Source organism: Labeo rohita, chromosome 24 (assembly GCF_022985175.1).
Source record: "Labeo rohita strain BAU-BD-2019 chromosome 24, IGBB_LRoh.1.0, whole genome shotgun sequence".
Lineage (NCBI taxonomy): Eukaryota > Metazoa > Chordata > Actinopteri > Cypriniformes > Cyprinidae > Labeo > Labeo rohita.
Window position 1 is genome coordinate 9183348 of NC_066892.1, and position 21357 is coordinate 9204704.

Here is a 21357-nt window from a genome sequence, read left to right on the forward strand (position 1 = left end):
AGAACAGAGAGTAGGTGAGTTTCACCACTCGACACACTTGGGTTGGACCAGCAGTGACTGCAGGGGCCCCTGTGGTCCTATTCAGCGGTCGAGTCCTCAGGGTGCCACATCACACAGACAGAATCAGACAGAGAATTAGGGAACGCAGAACCGCTAGCTTACGCGTGTGTAGACCAGAGGCTTCACTTTGATGTGGAAGCCATGGGGCCTGTGCAGTGAATCCCAGCGTACCTAACTCTTCATAAACCCCCGCTGGCCTTGAAGAGCACTGGGAAAAAAGAGGAAATGTTTTGTCCTGGATAAGCAGTTTGAAACGGATAGAGCGAATTCGCTTGTGTTTTGTCGCAACGGAACAGGTTTCAGCAACATGTGGAAAGCATCTGCTGGGACGAACTAGCAACCCGTTATTTCCCCCAACGAGTGCAAAAAATAGATCTGTACTTACTGAAAATCAATAAAGGCAGCAGTTTTACTGCTCATGGCAAATGTATTTATGAACTGATCTAAGCACCTAAGCAGAATATATAACAGATGTGCGTGTTTGTTTTAAAGCGATAGTTTAGTTCAGTCTAAGGCTGTCACGATATCTGATTTTTCACTACACAATTATCGTGGAACTGATTCTTATTTTATAAAGTGTTTTCACGCCGCATCATCGATCGGCGGCACAAAACATAAACAATGCCACTGAACCGAACGAAACTCGCATATTTTGCTGATTATTGCTGCTGAAAATGGTCAATTATTGTCATATTTTGGGCTGTACTGATCGGTTGGACCTTGAAAAACATTTGGAGTACTATAGACTGCCAAACGTTATAACAAATCAAGAAGAGTGCAAAAAACTGTCTGAGGAACAGACAGCGTTTGTGGTTGGCCAAACTGAACCAGGATTTTCAGGGCAAGAATCTTGACGAAATTCTTGTTTGTTCTATTAATTTCTGTTCAGGTAGGTGCAATGTTAGGCTAATATCTTAATTAATACTGGTCGTACGCATCTTTACCACAGATTAACTTTAGTTTGTCAAAATATTGCGCCCTTTTCTGCTTACAAAGTTCTTCTCTATATGATTTAGCAGCTCACACACATTTTTTTTCTTGGTTTAGACAGCATAAATAAGCAGAACAACATATTCAGTAGTACGTTAACCATGCAATCCATGTTGTTTACATCCGAGTATCACCAATATGGCCTCATCCAGGTAACTGGTGAGCACTGCCATATAAATATACATTATCCATATGAAAATACCGGAGATGGCTTGAAGAATACAGATAAACCATATACTGTTATAATCGTGTGCTGATTCCTATGTTTGATCGTACAAAACATTTCTTTATGCATTTTACTCGGCGATAGCTGGGAAGTCATTTGTTTTGTTACTCCTATGAGTTTCGTTTGTAGACTTTCTGCGTGAGGGCATCCTCTGGTATCGAATACGAACGAAACAAATCACAAGTAAGAGTTTGATGCTCTATAATGGGACTGCCGCTGGATTATTATGTGTCATATGATCGTTAGTGTACTGTTCGTTTTCAAATTCACCAGTGGCGGTATGTTGCGAGACCCCTAATTAACACGATAAAAATATTTCGTTTAAATTAGAGATGCACCGATTGACCGGTCAGGGACATGAGTCCGAAAGTCATAGATGCATACTGTGGCAGAAATAAAAGATGTTTATATATATATTTATATGATTTAGGTACGCAACATTGCACGACCAATATGTTTCGCCGAATGTTAACGTGATAGCAGTGTGACACTGATTTAATACAATAGTAGTTTAATAAACAAGATTAAATCAAACGACTTACGTTTTAGACACAATATTGACTATTTTTCTCAATTTCGTTGCTAAAAATAGTTCCAATCAAAGCCACTGCAGTTACTGAATGAATCCTCATTCAAACTACACAAGTTAGCCAATGATTCAGAAACCCATTCATGAAGACTAAATGACTCTATAAGTAGTCATTTGCCACCACCTACTGGTGGTTGGTTTCATGTTTAAAAGTATCATTGCATTTTTTACAACATTTTTTATTTGTATTTTTAAAAAATATTTAAACATTAATATAATAAAATTGTTTATGCGTTTTGAATTTTTGCAGTGTAAATGCATTTTTTGAGAATATCTGTAAATTGGGTCCCAATTTTTTTTTTTTTTTTTGGAATCGGCAAAAAACGGTATCAGCAGGTCACACTTACAAAAAATTTTGGAAATCGGAATCGGCCAAGAAAATTGCAGTCGGTGCATCTCTAATTTAAACATCATGATTATTGTCAATAGCGGTATAGAAGGTTTGCACTTACATCACGGTTTGGTCAGTTAACTGGATGCGTGGCCATATTGGCGATACTCGGATGTAAACAAAATGAATTGCATAGTTAATGTACTACCGAATACGTTGTTCTGCTAATTTATGCTGTCTAAACCACAGAAAAAAATGTGTGGAAGCTGTTAATATACAGAGGGACCTAGTAAGCGGGAAAGGGCGCAGTATTTTGAACTAAAGTTAATAGGTGGTAAAAATACGTACGAGCAGTATTAAGATATTAGCCTAATATTTCACCTACCTGACTGGAAATGATAAGAACAAACATGAATGCTGTCAAGATTCTTGCCCTGGAAATCATAGTTTGGCCAACCACAAATGCCTTTTGTTCCTCAGATGGTTTTTTTGCACTCTTCTCCAACTTCTGGCCATCTATAGTACTCCAAATGTTTTTCCCAGTCCGACCGATTAGTACAACCCAAAACATGACATTAACTGACCATTTTCAGCAGCAATAATCAGCAAAATCGTTCGGTTCAGTGGAATTGTTTACGTTCAGTGCCACCAATATGGCCGATTGATGCCACGTCAAGAAAACACTCTTCTGTGGAGTACAAATGTCAATTTTGAACATTTGTACGCTCAACATTGAAAGTTTCAAAACACAAAAGTTGTCCATATGTCAATATTCCAAGTCATATTATAGCTTTGTTTTTGAACCAGAATTTGGTTCATTATTCATGAATGAGTTGAGTTGATTCTTTTCAGTTCGTTTTTTGAATCATTTTCAACTAATTCATTGTAATTCACACAAAAAGGAACCAACGATTCTTTGTTTACCTTTCTAACCTTCCATTGGCACTTTCATAAAAGAACTACCATTACTCAGTTCAAGAACTAATTGTTTTTTGAGTCAGATCTTTTCAATGAATTATTTGAATCAACTAGGCTCATTCTCAGTTCCAACTCATACAGTCTGCATTTTTTGTAATTGCATGCAAAGAGGAACCAGCAGTGTTCCACAGAAGAAAGTTATACGGGTTTGAAATAGCATGAGGGTGTGTAAATAATGACATAATTTTCCATTTTAGATGTACTAATCCTAAGCACATCACATTTTACTGTTATTGCGATGCAATTTCTTTGAAATTACCATCTTGTCTACATTTTCTATTTACAGTCATTACATTTATCCGGTGTATTTATTATTATCAACATCAGGGATTTTATACCTGACTCCATCTGCTATTTGCCAATGTTCTACCAAAAAATACATAAAATACAAAAATCAATATTCTCTTTTTGGTAGCAATAGATTTAACCAGATAAGATTTAAAAAGTGAATGATGAAACCTGCTCCAGGCACTGTATATGAAATAATTTGATAGCGGATGTCTGGTAGAGAGAGAATATGTAAATGAGAGAGAGGGAGAAAGATGCATGAAAGAGGGGGGGCATGAATAATGCTGTTAAATATAGGAGGCCCGGAGCCTGGAGACACAGCCTTGTCTCCTTCAGCGCAATGTCAGTTTAATGGAGCGCTTTACCTTTTTTCGGATGCATCAGATTACAAGGTCAAGGTGCAATCTTCCTCTCTGGCTCCACATTAGTGCTGTTTCCCAGACCTGTTGGCTTGAGTTTTGGAGGATGGCCACACGCTGGCATCCGGGCTTTGCTCAGGGTCAGGTGCCTTTTCATCGCTGACCGCCGTGTCTAACAAGGAACTGAGTTGGCAGAGACTCCCAGCAGCATCTTATCTGCGTCTCCACTAGGTTTTGTGGTAATGGTGTTTCCTCCTCTTACAGCTAAGCTTTGCGATTTCAGCCGCTCATGGCTTCTTGATCCTGTTATACTATTGAACATAAAATAACCACGGTCTGGAAAAAATGAGACGCTCTCTTTGGGCGATTCTGTTGTTCGTAACCATAGTCTCATTTATAATGAATACATAAAGATGTGTGGGTCTGTTCATCATCTCCGGCAGACGGCAGGTTCATCCCTCTAGTTATGCAGGATTTGTTTTTCTAGTCTGATGATTTATTAAGTCGGTACTGTTATGATTGAAAAGGCTGACAAACATGGCTGATTCACATTCACGGGTCAGTTCCCCAGTGCGTGTTTAATATGCATTTAAATTAAAATGATTCCTGTTGCGTTTCCTGTGTGTGTGCATGAGTGAAAAAAGCAAAAATATTCTTTGTTCCTTCACTATGTTTGCAGCGATTACATTTACAGCCATAGCAATCAAAAGATCACTTGGTGATAAATTTGATGTGGGGAAATGGGAAGGAGCCACAAAAAGGACGCAGTGACCTTCAATATTTTATTTTTCTTTCTCTATTAAGACAGGAAGTTGAGTTGTGACATATCTATTTATATTATATTATACCTATCAAAACTTTAGTATTTCTTTTAAGAAGTTAATATTTTTATTTGGTAAGGATGCATTAAATTGATCAAAGGTAACTGTAAAGACATTTATAATGTCACAGAAGCTTTCTGTTTCTTGAGCAGCAAACCAGCATATTAGAATGATTTCTGAAGGATCATGTGACTCTAAAAACTAAAGTAATGGCTGCTGAAAAATCAGCTTTATTCAGGAGTAAGTTACTTTTTAAAATGTATTAAAATAGAAAACAGTTGTTTAGATTGTAATAATATTTCACTGTATTACTGTTTTCGCTGTATTTTTTTAGTATCCAAATATTTTGCCTGTTTTTTTTTATTTTTAATTTTAAGTTTTCTGTACTCTGTTTTAATGGTTAAATTAAGAAATATAAAACGTACACAATTTAACAGCAATTTATTAAAAGTAAAAAAAGTCCTACTGAATACGTTTTTTTTTTTTTGTTTTTTTTTTACCAAATTCTGTTTTCTCCATTAATTTTTTGGTTTCATTACCTTTCAATAATTTATCCTATTTGACTAGGGCCCTATGAAATCAATTTTATTAATTTTTCAAATTCCGTTTTATTTTTTTCTAAATTCCGTTTTTTCCATTTGAATTTTTCTGGATTCCTTTTTTTTTCATTTTAGTTTTCTAGGCTCTGTTTTAATGGTTAAATTAAGAAATATGAAACGTACACAATTTAACAGCAATTTATTAAAAGTTTAACAAAAAAAATATTTTTAAAGCCCTATGAAATATGTTTTTTTTTTTTTAAATTCTATTTTATTTTTATTTTTTTACCAAATTCTGTTTTTGTCTCCATTTTAATGGTTTCATTAAGTTTCAATAATTAAAAGCGTCTCTAATTAATAGATTTTCTTGAAATAATAATTTATTATTATTTTGTTTATTTATTTATTTATTTATTTAAAAAAATGTATGGTGCATTTACATTTTCTGGTAAATATTCCTTAAAAACGTTTTCTATAATAATTTTATTGTTAGTACTAGTACTATCATTACATTAAGTAATATATGTCTGTCACAGTTTCTTTAACATTTGACAGGTTGCTGTGAAGACCTTCTTAAGAAGTTCCTGTTTGCGTGTGTAGAAAACAAAACCCGTGCGTTTGCGCCATTCATTCACACAAAGACACGCAAACATGCAGGATTCATATTGAAATGTTTTTAAATAAGTATATTTGCGGCTTAATATTCACAGACACAAGTTAAGTGTACTGACCTAGTTTTGATTTATTGATCCACAATTCGGAATATTCCATGAGATTCCGCGTTATTCTGTAAATTCCGTTTTTTTTGACTGGATTCCGCAATTCCGTCCACATTTTCCTCATCGTGGAAATCCTAAGGCCCTATTTGACCCATTTTACATCAGGCTTCTTGAGTTCGCGTCTGCTAGAATTAATACTAAAATCATTTACAGTATAACTCACAAAAGTTGCATTGCTTAATTATATAATTCTGTGTGATTTATGACTTGAATACAAAGCACACATGCAGTTTCAGTTGTCATTCTGCTATCCATGAACATTTCCTGTAGGTAATCTCCAGTTGTCCTGTGGTTTATGGCATTGCCAGCGTGACAGCCGTAGACATTTGTCATTGAATGATGTATGAGGAAGCATCAGTGCTTTTGTTGACAGAAGAGGCTCCATTTCAAAATTCATGAGATCAGATGTTTATTTTGATCACAGAAGTCATAGCAAAGTTCCTTAGCGACGAGCCAAATCTTTCTGTGCATGCTTTCTTAAAAGAGGTAATGCAACTCTCTCTTCCTTCCTTAAGGTGAAAAGGGTCAGCTGTTTCTGCATTAGCTCATCTCTTGGCCCCATGCTCGGTCTGAGGATGTGATGACACCGGTGCACTTGACGCGGAACTTAGTCCTGAGCAACTGCCACTTGCCTTACAAGGTTGTAAAACCTGCCCGCTTGTAAACCAACACTCCATTCATGCATTCAGCCAGGCCTCTGTCCACGCTTTTTAAGCTTGATCTTATTAACCGACTTGCTTTCCATGCAACCTCCTCCACCACAGGAAGTCTTGCAAGGTTCTGTTAGACCGTTGGCACTTGCCGCTTTGTGCATTTCTGAGGACATTAGGGGCCACTAAGGTGCTTTGGTTTAGACAGAGTGCCAAGACACGGTTGCGTCTGACCGACACTCTACAGGAAGGACAGAAATAGAGATGGAGGAAGAGGCGGGCTAAGAGCGTGTACTGTATTTGTAGACCGTTGGACATCGTTTGCGCATTTTCTGCTCTTTGATCGTATGATTATCAAGTTAGCAAATCGCATCTGTTCACGTCTGCCAGTACCTGTGTGTGTAGGGGCCGCTTTTGGAGGCCATTAACAAAGGCCTTGGGCAAACAGACAAGAGTCTGTTCAAACACAGGGCGGAAGCTCCCCTAATGAGGATGTTTACCAATGCGGGAGAAAAAACGAGAGCAAACAGGGATGTGGACACGTGGCCGTCAACACCTCCCAGCTTGGTCCTGTCACCTCCGCCGCTGATGGGGCAGCCGGGGCTCTCGTTTTTGCCCTCATCACGTCGGCAGCAGTCAGACATGCCCGCGATGACATCTCGTCCCGCTTGGGGTTTGACATCTCCACCGGCACTAATTCCTGTGGCTCTTATTAGGATATATTGTGAGCTCATTTTGTGCTATTGTTACGGCGCTCTTTTAGTCATATCTGTCACCTCCCTCCCTCCTTTCCTTTCCCTCTTCGTTGCTCCGTGCCAGGTGCTCTTATAACCTGTGCAGACAGACAGACAGAAACCGAAAGAGAGAGAGGTGGATAACATAGATAAATAGAGAGAGAAAGGATCGGAAATGTCTTAAGAGATAGCAAGGAGCTTTTCTCCTGATAATAAGGTTGGCAGGCATTGTTAGTGGTGCAAACAAATGGCGAGTCTAGCTTTTGTGTCATGCTTAAATATACTTAACTCGCTACATGGCGTAAAGTGGAATAAAGCGTAACCTCGGTGCAGCGAGGGAATAAAGGCAGTTGTTTCTCCTCCAGTTATTAGTTGATCATTTTTTGGAATGCTGTTTGTGATTTGCTCAGATTGGTTGTTGCTGGAGGATGTGCACACCTGCAGCTCTCTACCTCCCTTGTGGGAGCAGATGGCGTCAGGTTTGATTGTTTGGTCCAAACCCAAGTTTGATTCCACCTTTCTCTTCCATGTGTCTTCACGTTGTGGTTTTTGCGTTAGGGATGTGCAAATACATAAAAATTGATTTTTGAACAGAAATTTGGGTTGGTAAGATTTTGTATTATTCATGAAAGAAGTCTCTTATGCTCACCAAGGCCGTGTTTATTATTTATTTATTTGATCAAAAATACAGCAAAAACTGTGAAATATTATTACCATTTAAAAGATATGTCAAGTTCTGTCATAAAACTCTAGATAGCACAGGCTGATGGGTCGTTAACACAAACTGATGATATTCACAGCATGCACAGCCAATAAACTTGCTGCTTTAAATTGAATTGCTTGGTTAGCATTCACTAGAGCATTCCACAGCACGCTTTCAGAGTTCCTCTGAAACCCTCCACCTCCCCAGCTCCACCTGTTTAGATCTGCTACGGGTTATTATATATATACCATGTTCTGTCATGAAACTCTAGATGGCGTAGGCTGATGGGTCGTTGGTAATGCAAACTGTTGATATTCACAGCATTTAAACTACTTGGCACAAGCTTGATTGTTGTATACACAGCCAGTGAGCTTGATGGTTTACATTTAAATGGCTGGTTAGCATTCACTAGAGCATTTCGCAGCACGCTTTTAGAGTTCCTCTAAAACCTCCACCTCCCCAGCTCCACCTGTTGGTTATTATATATGCCAAGTTCTGTCATGAAACTCTAGATGGTGTAGGCTGATGGGTCGTTAACGCAAACTGTAGATATTCACAGCGTTAAACCTCTTGACACAAGCTGATTTGTTAATGCTGCAAACGCAGCCAATGAGCTTGCTGCTTTACATTTAAATGGCTGGTTAGAATTCACTAGAGCATTTTGCAGTGCGCTTTCAGAGTTCCTCTGAAACCCTCCACCTCCCCAGCTCCACCTGTTTAGATCGAATGGTCATGGATCAGTGATCTCCACGTGAAACTGATCATGCAGACCAAACCATAAGTCGTAGAGACTTGAAACTTGGAGGGATGGTAGTACTCACACCACCTACAACGTGACTAAAGCTCACCCTAATCAGCCTGACAGGGGCGCTACAGCGAACAAAAGTACGAAATCGCTCATAACTCCTAAACCGTCAGTCGCAGGTAAAATTTTTTTGGAAAAACCTACTTTTGCAAACTAGTCTTAGGTTTTTTGCCCGATCGGAACCAATAAAAATCACAGACCTTTTGCCACTTGGTGGCGCTATAAGAGGAAAAAACATAAAAATGGCTATAAATGCGCAACCATTTGTCTTATCAACATGAAAATCTGTGTGCATGGTCTTGTCTAAAGTGTCTACAATGACATTGTGTATCTCAAAAAACATGGCTGGCATGGGCTAGTGAATTTTGAGCACCCGTTTAAGATTGAGATGTAAAAACCCTACTTGTGTGAACTATTAGCCCCATAACAGTCATACATGTTAAAAAATATCGTATTTGTGTGGCAAATTACCTATATTTGCCAAAAATGCTTTTTTTCAGTCATTAATTTAGGTGATTGCAGACTTAAATGCCTTAAAGCACTTGAACCCTGGCAACTGCTGCTTGCAGCTATATGTATATATTCTATTTGTGCAGCAACTTCATGTGTTAAATATTTACAGCACCATATCACTGTATGTATTGGCAGTAGTAAGTTCCTATACTTGCTTTGCAGCAGCAGCAGCAATAACCAACACCAGCAGCAATGCAGCAGCGTAGCAGTTCTAAAACTCACAAAATTGCACTTGGAGAAATGACAACAGTTTGTTTCATATAACTCAATCAATGGACTTTTACACAATTAGCTGCTTTATGTTGCATCAGCATATTTTAATTTTAAAGGCCTTAGAAAGCTGTTCACCACATATTTCTCTATCCCTGTATACCTGTCAAGTCACGGCCAGTTTTATCTGATGTTTTTGGATTCAAATGCTCTGTGTCCCAGCATGTGCTGGAAATTCACACAGGCTGTGTTGCACTACTTTCTCTCTCTCTCTTCTCGACTGAAGTTCTCTTGCCCGCGAAGTGCAGAATAATGTAATTCAAACAGTTGGGCATAGGGCGGCCCCCTCGCTGGGCCAGCCCGGGCCCAAGCAGCGCCTGCAGGATGATCACGCACCGCTGTCAGCCACAATAAAACCACCGCTTTACTTATTGAGTAGGGAACTATGTGCTGCATGGGGATCTGGAGATCTGGAGAAAAGATACATACATGCAGTTTTAGTTAGAGATGGGAGGAATTTCAAAGTGAAAGGAATTTTACGGTTCTGGTTCCGAATCCTCTTAACGATTCTGTTTGCCTAACAGATCCATTAATTTTTAATGACATTTATTGCACTCAACAGTCTGTATTCAAATAATTTTTAGACTTCAATGGACCAGATATGTAACAAAGATGACATAGACTTCCTTAACTGTAAATTATAAAAATGAAAAATGTCGTAACGTATTTTATTTATTCATATTTATTAGAAGCAAATACAGAGACGTACACAAAATTCTTGGTTAATTTTAAATTTGACAACATGGAAGTAATTTAAAGTTGTGGTTCAGTAAATCAATCAGATTATTCAGTAACTGCTTAACTGGGTTAATAATAATTTTTGATTAACTAAAACTAAACGACATTCGGTATTCATCAAGTTACACTGGTCGAGCCATAAAGTATATGTTTGAATCACCTTAATAAATTACCTCACAAGAGTCACTTGTTTGGGAATCAGCCTACACTGGTTAAGCTATATTTGTTTGATTATCAAACAATAACCACGTCGTAAGAATCAGTTGTTTGTAAGTCATACTACACCGGTCAAACAATATGTGTTTGATTCACTAAAAAGAACCAGCTCATAAGAGTCATTTTTTAGGGAATCAAACTACACCATTTTAGGTATATGTGTTTGATTTACTAAAACGAACCAATTCATAAGAGCCATATCTTAGGGAATCAGACTATGCTATGTGTGTTTGATTCAAAAAAAAAAAAAAAAAAAAAAAAAAAACTGGCTCAAATGAGTCATTTGTTAATGAATCAGACCACACACTGGTTGAGTTATACCTGTTTGATTTGCTAAAACAAACTGGCTCATAAGAGTCAATTGCTATTGAATCAGATTACGCTGGTTTAGCTATATCTAATAGATTCACTAAAACAAACTGGCTCATAAGAGCCATTTGTTTGTGAATCAGACTAGACTGAGCTACATGTGTCTGATTCACTAAAACAAACTGGCTTATAAAAGTCATTTGCTATCGAATCAGACTACACACTGGTTGAGCTATATGTGTTTGATTCACTAAAACAAACTGGCTCATAAGAGTCATTTTTATAGAATCAGACTATACATTGGTTGAGATATATGTGTTTAATTCACAAAACAAACTGGATCAAATGAGTCAGTTGTTATTGAATCAGACTACACACTGGTTGAGCTATATGCGTTTGATTCACTAAAACAAACTGGCTCATATGAATCAATTGTTACTGAATCAGACTACACACTAGTTGAGCTATATGTGTTTGATTGTGTTGTCAAATCGAGTAATCGCGATTAATCGTATCCAAAAATTTGTGTACATAATATATGTGTGTGCTGTGTATATTTATAAAACATTAAAGTGTATCTTTTAAAAAGCATCTTCCAAAAACATTTAAACATTTCAAATAATTCAATTCATTGAACTGAATTTAGTGCTGTCAAATTGATTAATCACGATTAATCTATACTGGTTAAAAGCTACATGTGTTTGATTCACTAAAACAAACTGGCTCATATGAGTCAACTTTTGTCGTATCAGACTACACACTAGTTGAGCTATATGTGTTTGATTCACTAAAACAAACTGGCTCGTAAGAGTCATTTGTTAGTGAATCAGACTACACTGGTTAAGCTATATGTGTTTGATTCACTAAAACAAACTGGCTTATAAGAGTCATTCTTTTGAGAATCAGATTGCACCATATTTGACAGCGAGCAGCAGTGCAGTAAACACTTGTTTTTATTATTAATTATTGACTGTCGATTCTGGTATTTGTTTTTAAAAAAGAACTCGGTTCTTGATTCTTAGTGGTAGTTTCAGCACGCGTTTTCTCCCAGCACACATTCCTTACAAATTTCAAACAGGAGTGCATGGGTGGATGCTGCTGGGGGTCTTGTGATTAAACCCAAAAACCAACCGAGACACACTCACACCTACGTGCACATAAATGCAAACACACATTCACACGTTCACAAACACCTACTTGTTTACGCAGGGGGCCAATACCTCACGCGGCTTCGCCAACAGCCAGAAGATCGAGAGAAATCGATGGTATCATTTGATTGCATCAGCAATGTTTTGTCGCTTTCGTGACCTACGGCTGTGAATTCTCCTGGAAGTTTATTTCGAAAGGGGCTGTCCCTCATTTTATCTGTACTCAATTCATTTACACCGTCTGCTCTAGGGGAAAGAACCTAATTATTTCCTCATAAATGGCCCAGTAAACAGGAGGGGGATGAACTCTGTCATTTCCTTGTGCCAAATGCAGATAAGTATTTATGTTTGAGTGTAGGATTTCAGCTATACAGATGCATGAAAGACGCTTTAGTGAGTCTGGCTGGAAAAGGAAACGGCAGACGCGGTTGTGCGTAGGAGTGATGAGACAGTGGAAGCCCTGGCACAGAGACCCTGTCTTATACGCTCTTCTTCCTTTATTTCCCTATTTCCTCCTTCTCTTCCTCTGTGAGTGGGCTCACAGGGAGTCGGGCTCAGTGTTATGGATTTGAGCTGTCTTCTTTGTGCCTGCCCCCTCTTTCTCTCTATCATTCGATGTGTTTCTCTCTCCGGGCTGGACGGTGTCCCAGAGGAATTTGGCTACACAGATGTGGAGTGTCTGTTGAAGAGGAGGGATGTGCTCGTCTCAAATCCCGCTGCGAAAACACATCATTTCCCTATACATGGCAATTAGACATGCTACACATTACAGACCTTCTATCAGACACTAAATGTGTGACTGTTGTGTGCTTCTGTTGTAGATCTGTTGCTGCTTTGTTTTTTGCCAGAATTAGGGCTGCAACTAATGATTAATTTGGTAACTGATAATCCAATGATTATCCAGTAAATACATACCTATGCATAAACAATACATGCATTATGTATATATTTCATTTTCAGTATTTTAATATTTTCCTGTTGGCATTCTGGATATACTTGTCATCAGAGGAATAAATTACATTTTAAAATGTATTAAAATTTAATTAAATTGTGATGACACTTCACAATCATACCGTTTTTAATGTATTTTTGATCAAATACAGCCTTGGTTAGCATAAAGCATCAAAGAGCATCTTTTAAAAAAGCATCTTTAAAAACATTAAAAAATATCATTTAATTCAGTTCAGTTCAATTAAATTTTGTGTTGTCAAATCGATTAATCGCAATTAATCGTATCCAAAAACGTTTGTGTACGTAATATATATGTGTGCTGTGTATGTTTATAAAACATCAAAGAGTATGTTTTAAAAGGCATCTTTCAAAAACATTTAAAATAATTCAGTTCATTTAACTGAATTTAGTGCTGTCAAATTGATTAATCGCGATTAATCGCATCTAAAATAAAAGTTTGTTTACATAAGTGTATGTAATATGTATATTATAAAACAAAACATCAAAGAGCATCTTTTAAAAAGCATCTGTCAAAATATTTAAAAAATTCATTGAATTCAATTCATTTCATTTAATTGAATTGAGTGTTGTCAGATCGATTAATCGCGATTAATTGCATCCCGAATAAAAGTTTGTGCTTATATTATATGTGTGTACTGTGTATATTTATAAAACATAAAACATCAAAGAGTGTCTTTTAAAAAGCATTTTTCCAAAATAATTTTATTTAATTGAATTTAGTGCCGTCAAATCGATTAAGCATGATTAATCGCATCCTAAGTATAAGTTTGTGTTTACATAATATGCATGTGTACTGTGTACTATATTTATAAAACATCAAAGAGCATCTTTTAAAAAGCATCTTTCAAAATATTTACAAAAAAAATCATTTAATTCAAATAATTTTATTTAATTGAATTTAGTGCTGTCAAATCTATTAATCGTGATTAATTGCATAAAAAATTTGTGTTACATAATGAGTGTGTGTACTGTGTATATAAAACAAAACATCAGAGAGTCGCATCCTAAGTAGAAGTTTGTGTTTACATAATATGCATGTGTACTCTGTATATTTATAAAACATCAAAGAGCATCTTTTAAAATCATCTTTCAAAAACATTTAAAATTGTCAATTATTTAAAAAATTCATTTAATTGAATTTGACGCTGTCAAATAAATTAATCGCGATTAATTGCATCCAAAATAAAAGTTTGTGTTTACATAATATATCTTAAATATATACATGTATATGTGTGTACTTATATATACGTTTAATTTTGCACAGTACAGACACGTACATTAGGTAAACTTTTATTTTGGATGCGATTAATCATGATTAATTGATTTGACAGCTCTAACTGAATTTAAAATCTGAATTTGACTTTATCACTACATATCTGAAGCTTCCATATTCCAATTCAATTATGCATTTTATTTTCATAACTAGTTTTACAATTTCTTGGCAATGTTTGCTTTTATGGTTTTGGCTAGTCAGCTAGTTTCACATCTTGTAATATCAAGTTTGTCTTGGGTAAATCTTTGGAACTTCCGGTTTGAATATCGTTGCTTAGAAAATGGTGAATTAGGGTAATCATGGAAATATTGGGTTACCTGAGGCTGACCTAGGCTAACCTGATCAAAGTAAATTGCAGAAGCCGAAAGTACAGCAGTGTCCCAGATTACCATAATGCACTATATTGTACAGTTATCTTTTCTCTCTCTCTCTCTCTCTCTCTCTCTGATTTTGCTGTTTAGGTCAAAAATGTGAACATTACAACCACAGGGGGATACAGTAAACTAGATACAGATATAGGACATTGGCTGCCAGTTTCATCAGTCAGTTATTAGTTGGTCTTTCCAAGATCTTTCCCTACAAAATACTGCAACTGACCAATCAGAATCAAAAATTCTGAGTCAAGTGTTCCAAAACTGTTGAGTCTAGTTGTTCTAGTTGTACAGTGGAACAATGGAGTATGTTTGTAATAATTTCAGCTCTGTTCCTAATGTTCCCTTCCTCTCTTTTTTCTTCAGGATGCCTTTGTGGAGTTGTATGGTCAGCAGAGAGACTCTATGTTCCACCCATTGTCGTACCTAACGAAAGTACTTGGATTGGCAGCGCTGGGCTTGGCAGGAGTGACCATCGGAGCCTTTTTCGCTCAGAAGTGACAGCTCTACGGCTCTCTTCACCAAACTGAATCTCACTTTCTCTGCCTGTCTCTCCTCTTCAGCTTATCAAAGCATCTTTCAGCGCCGCACTGCCCCGCTAAGCCCAGCACCAGTGCCCTTCAAAGGCCGCCGCTGATCCGACGCCCCTCCAGCCACGGGAGCTGCGGCGCTCACGCTCTTTCACCCTCTCTGGAGTGAAGAAAACGCAAAGAAAAAGAATACAGAATGAGGACTCGCAGGAACGCTCTTACACTTTGACTATGATGCTCGTCACTGCCATGTACAGTTGCACTCGCACGGAGATCAACACACAAAACACGTCCACACACTTGCTCACATACTTCACATGGATGCAAAAATACAAAAAAAAAGAACGTTTTATCTTTAAAGTTTGTTTCTTATTTACGAAACGAGTACAAGGAGATTTTTAAACTTAAGATTGTGCTTTTCTGACATTTTGATATCAGGTTTTTTGGCGTTTTGTAGCATGAATCAAAAAAAAGACAGGGGAAAATAAAAAAGTTTGCCGGCGTGAATGTAAATAACTTCTCCACTATGTGCATGTGTGGAGGAAGACTCTTTTAGCTACTTTTTTATTGCATGATGGCATTTTGAACTCGACCACCCACCCTTTCTGTGTTGATTCGGGGTGTTTTTATTTTTTTGGTTTTGTTTATTTCTGTCTCTCACTCCATTGGATGGACCTCTGGAGATCTCCCGTCAAACCAACAGATGTTGAGCATTCCTCATTAAAAAGTTCCTCTTTGATTTGCTCTGTGTCTTACTGTTTGGTGAGCACAAAGAATGTGCCGACAACCAAACCAAAGCGGCTATCATGATGTAATCGGGTCGTGGAGTTGTCCGACCCAAATTGCCCCTTGTGAATGTAAAGACTGGAATTTTGGCTTTTGAAAGGATTTTCCATTGTATAGTTATACATATGCATTTTTTTTTGTATATAATTTTTGTTTTGATTTGAAAAGAGCAATTTTGAGGGTATTGTGTACGTCTAATGTCCGTGTACATGTAGTATGAGTGACCATCTGTAAATAGATTGTGTTGAGAGAGCAGAACTTGGCTGGTGGAGAACGCGGGCTGCCCGCCACTTCTGTTCAGCCCGGCCAGGTGTGCAAATGATGAAACGGGCAGGTGGCAGCTGGGAACAGAAGTTCATTCAGGCTGGCATGATAGGCATGCAGGCCAGTGGGGCTTTGAAAAGACTTCGTACACAACGAACTATGTAATACACGGCCCAGGTGTATCACTTTTCCCTCCTCGCCGCTCCCAACGTTATCTTTCTGGCACGGTAGATTACAGACGCCTGTGAGCTGTCGATTTTTGGATGCCCCTACAACCAAAGAAATCCAATCCCGACTGCTGTAACTTCTGAGACAGAGAGTCTCTAGTGCTATCGTACAACTTCTGTGTTACACAGGAAGATACTGAGACACCAGCTTGTCCTAATGTCCTTTTTCCCCCTCAGATGTTCATCAAAGTCAATGGTATCCACCTTTTTCTTCAACGCTTAAGTGAGTGAGACTTCCAGTTCGTTAGCCACTATAGGAAAATAACAACAACGTGCAGTAAAGGATAAAACTGTTTGCACTACAAACCAGTGTGTTCATAATTAAGATAATACATTAAAATAATATGTTAAGACATACCAATTTGCAATATAAAGCAGCAAGACGAGCTGTTTTATACAGCTGGGGGCGGATGAGACTGGAAGCCACACCCATAAAATGTACAAATGGCCACGCCCACTCTTAAAAAGGTGGATAGATTTACTGCTCTGCATCTTTGTGTCAGAGCACAAGCCCAGTGAGACCAAACAAAGACTATGGCCAACATTTCAATATTGTGTGTGTTTAGTAAATTTCATTTTGAAAGTGTGTAATATATGAGCCATATGCTGAATTCTTGCAAAAACAGAATAATTTATAGAGAGCGCAAGGTTGTGCAAAAGTTGAGATTAGAATTGGCATCCTTTCAATTAATGAGTGTGAATTTGAATTGGATTAGCCACGCCCCACAGGAAATTGAATTGGAATTTTGACTTGGAATAACAGGAAGGGGAATTTAGTAAATTGTCACAGCAACAATTTCTTTGAATTTCAAATCACTTTAATTGACCCTTTGCAAACTGCTTGATTGACAGGTGATCTGACCAATCATAACGCAGAATCCGCCATTATGTCCGACAAACAAATCAGACAGGAGAGTAGATTTACTTCGGTGGACTTAAACTTGAAAAATTGTATGTAAGGACGTCTTTCCGCAGTTGAAATAAAATACGTTCTGATATCCATTCATGTTTATTTCGTATTTTAAGTAAATAGCACAAAAACGGTATTTATTGTTTGAATTTCTTGAAAAATGACATTTTTAAGATGAGACCTTGTTTCATTACAAGTAACCCGAAGTAACCTGCTCTGTCTTGTCTGTTCTCCTCTTTGTTCCGCAATGTATTTTTTTTTTTTTTACTGCGTGAGAACATGATGTGTAGTGTGAGAGCGGCATTGTTTGTCGGACATACCAACAGTAACTAAAGAGGGCGGGTTTTTGCGAAAGGTCAGTTCTGCTTTGTTAAATTCTAAATTAAAAAAATTCTCAATTCAATTTTAAATGCCGCACAACTGAATCCGGTTAAAGTGGATGGTATATTTAAAGTGTAGTGAACGAAAACGAGTCTGTGAAGGATGGAAGTAAATGGTTGGATGTCTAATTCACTTTACTTCTTTTTCTCCACTTGAAAATTGTGGAAAGACATATATTTCAGTATTTTATTGCCTAAACAGCCCTTAGTGTACTTCTTTCCCCTCACAGTCTCATTTTCATTCAAGTCAATGCTCTAACTAAGGATCCATGTCAGGATCGACTTTATCTAGTCTATCAACATAGCTCTCTGGAGTGTGTAGCGGTACAGATTAAACATTCGCTATCTAATAAGAGTACTATATTGCTGCACCCTTTATCGGGTGGTGCAGGACTGTATCAGAATATGTTAGCGCGAGTTTTGAGGACTCACACTGTAAGATCATTTTACTTTCGCTGCTAAAGGTCTAGCAATGTAAGACGACAGGGTGCGGAGTTGAACTTCTCCCTGTTGCTGCACCATATGAAGCTGCTCGTGGATGAACCAGCGTATAACTGCCACTGCTGGAGCGGAACTAGTCCATCCACTCCTTAGGTCTCGCTTTCCCTCTGGTTAGGAGAAGCTGAGAAGTTTATTACAATCAGACTCTTGAGTCTAAGAGCCCTTGTATATTCGATTAAATAGCACGTCTGTGTGATTTCTATTCGTAAGCGATTTTCAAATTCAGTTTGTGTCAAATTCCTCTGCACCTTTAAGAAGCAACGCCTCTTCAACAAGTATAATCAAGCGGAGGTTGTTTGTCTGGAAATTTTATTTTGACAAAAAAGAGACTAAGAAAGTGGAAGGATGCAGGAAATATATGCGCAGTCTAGTAGCTGGATGTGTGTTTAAGTCGGATGTTTCTCATGTAGCGGTGTGTGAATACAAAAAAAATTGTAAGGGGTCGTTCACACAGAATGCGTTTTTACATTTAGAAATGCAAGACGCAGAAGAGTGAAATGAAAAAAAAACAAATGCATTTGTGTAGTGCATGTTTACATAGAAAAACTGTTTAAAAAATAGTGAAAATATTCACCTCGTTCTTCAACGTGAAAGTAAGCCTATGTACAAGACTTCTAGAAATAACAAGAATAACAATGTTAAACTGTTTGCGCTACAAACCAGTGTGTTTATAATTAAGATAATACATTAAAATATGTTAAGACACCGATTTGAAATATCAAGTAGGAAAACTATTGTTTTGTACAGCTAAAAATAGCTGGGCGCAGATGAGACCGAAAGCCACGCCTATAAAATGTACAAAAAATTTGCAAAAATGCATTCTGTGTGAATGGCTCTTAAAACGAACCATGTCCTAACCATGATAAAGCAAAATCCCACTCTATATAGCTGCACATTAAAGCTGAAGTGTGTCATTCGCTTAAATGAGTTGACTGTTTTTAAACAGGTTTCCCGAACACTCCGCCCGGAGACAAATCAAAAGCCCCACCCCCAAACACACCCCATTGGCTGAATCCACTGTTGCTGGGCAGATCAGGGTGTTCAAACAAACAAATCAATGTTTTGAAAACAGCACAAAGCTGCAGTGTTTCTCCTTTTGGGGAACTAAACCTATGAATGGCTTACTATTAATTGTATTCATATCAAAAAGTGATACATTTCAGCTTTTAGAATTAGAATTTGCTTTAAAAAACATGTCTGGTTAGGACACGGTGTGTGAGAGGGCAGGGAAAGTACAGTAGGTGAAACTGGGTTTAACTCCAGTGTCAATATTAATCTGTATCTTTAAATATACAGTAAATTATCTTTTTTTTCTATTTGAAAATCAGAATTCTGAATGTAAAAATAGGATCAGTTCTGAGCTAAAGCACTCACTTTCAAAGCTAGTCAGAGTTGCGTTGCTTGTACTTCTGCAAAAATGGAAAACTCCCTCCGTCAGTTCATTCCTCATTCATTCGTTTTCGTCATACAGATGGAAAGAGGATGGGCCTTTGTTTCAGCTCACGTTCTGTCTGATAAATATGGAAGTGAGATTTAAACTGCAACGCGAGGGGTTTTCCCTTCTTCCATCTGGATGGTGGTGTTCCGGTGATCTGTTAAGAGTAAAATTGCAGATACTGTCTCCATGGTTGCATTGGTTTGGTGTTTAACCATGTTATGTACATTTTGCATGAGTGCATTCTTTCATCTCCAGCTATACAGCTTCGTTTGGCTGGAGTTTCGCTGCGATTTTCACATTGTGTTCAATATAAATGACTCATTTTGGTGTCTATTCTGAAACGAACCCCCACGCCCCATCGCATCAAATGGAAAAGATTATCAAATGTTGTTTTTTTTTCCTTCGGCAGCTAGTATAATGCATTCATTTTACAATACCACTTTCCTTTGAGGAAAAAGAAATCGATTTTCTGCTCCGATTTCTTTGCTTGCTTTCTTTTTAATGACTTTGCTGCCATACCTTCCCTCATATATCACATAACCATTAAAATGTAGCAAAATATCCGGAGGATTTTAATATAGAGACAGGAGTTTATATTTGATTTTTCAAATTCTCATTTTTCCACCATTATCCTGTTTGTCTTTCTGTGTTGTACATTCTGTCTTGTAAGCCCTCAGCATGTAGCATTCAGAAGCAATTGTTCATGATTTTGCTTTCTTTCTTTCTTGTTTTGTTTGTTTAATTTATCCTCATAGCACTTGTGAGTTTTAAATGTGTCAATATCATTTTGTGTACGTATCCATGTCATAAGCTAACAGTTATGTGTCCTAATTAAATAAACTTTGCCTTATCATCTGAGAGGAGCTGTCACGGTTTGCATCACTGACTCGGAAACTCCAATATGCCGCTACGGATTCTGTCACGTTCTGCTGTTCTCCAAATTGAAGGCAGCTAGGGAATCGTTTTAACAGGCCAGCTGTATATCAGGAGTGTTTAAAGCAAGAATAGGAGGTTGGCAACGGTGTCTCACGGGAGATGAGGATTTAACCAATCAACATGGGCCATGTGTACATCCTTCTGTTTAACCTGGGGGTCTTTCTTCACTGTTGTTTTACATCTGCTCAGCATAAAGGATACGCAGGTCTACCATTTACAACAGTCGTTTGCAAATTGCACCATCTCTTACTTAAACGCACCATGATGGCATCAGGTGGTAATCGGGCATAAATGGAATCCGCAGAACGTTTGGCTGCACTGATTTTGGGGGGAAATCTGTAGACTTGTGTTTTAAAATATGTTAAACCGTGTGGTGTTATTAATGACTGAGAAGTGCAATCATATTAGCTAAATATTTTAAATATAAACACATGGCCTGAGATGTGTAAAAAAACAAGATTTTGCGATTAATTGGCCTTTTTATTTGAACACATAAACATACAATGTGCAATGATGACTCATATTGGCCAGATCTTTTAAGAGAATTAAAAACTTTTTTAGCAAATCAAAAACACAACATGATCAGTGTAGTCCAATTCAAGAAAACTGACTCTTACAAGTTAGATCTTTTAACCGAATTAAACATACAGCGTAAGCAGTGAAGCCTGATGACTCATATGAACCAATTATTTTAGAGAATCAAAAACATGCAGCGCAACCAAT

General features: G+C 37.5%; 1 protein-coding gene across 1 annotated transcript in view; it reads left to right on the forward strand.

Annotated features, from left to right (window-relative positions):
* The window catches only part of bcl2a (BCL2 apoptosis regulator a), a 69246-nt gene extending 48690 nt beyond the window's left edge, over window positions 1-20556 (forward strand). Inside the window, exon 2 of the mRNA XM_051097994.1 lies at window positions 15029-20556. Coding sequence (XP_050953951.1) covers window positions 15029-15163 — 135 coding nt within the window. The 3' untranslated portion in view covers window positions 15164-20556. The remainder of the gene's footprint in view (window positions 1-15028) is intronic.
* Window positions 20557-21357: the final 801 nt, after the last annotated feature.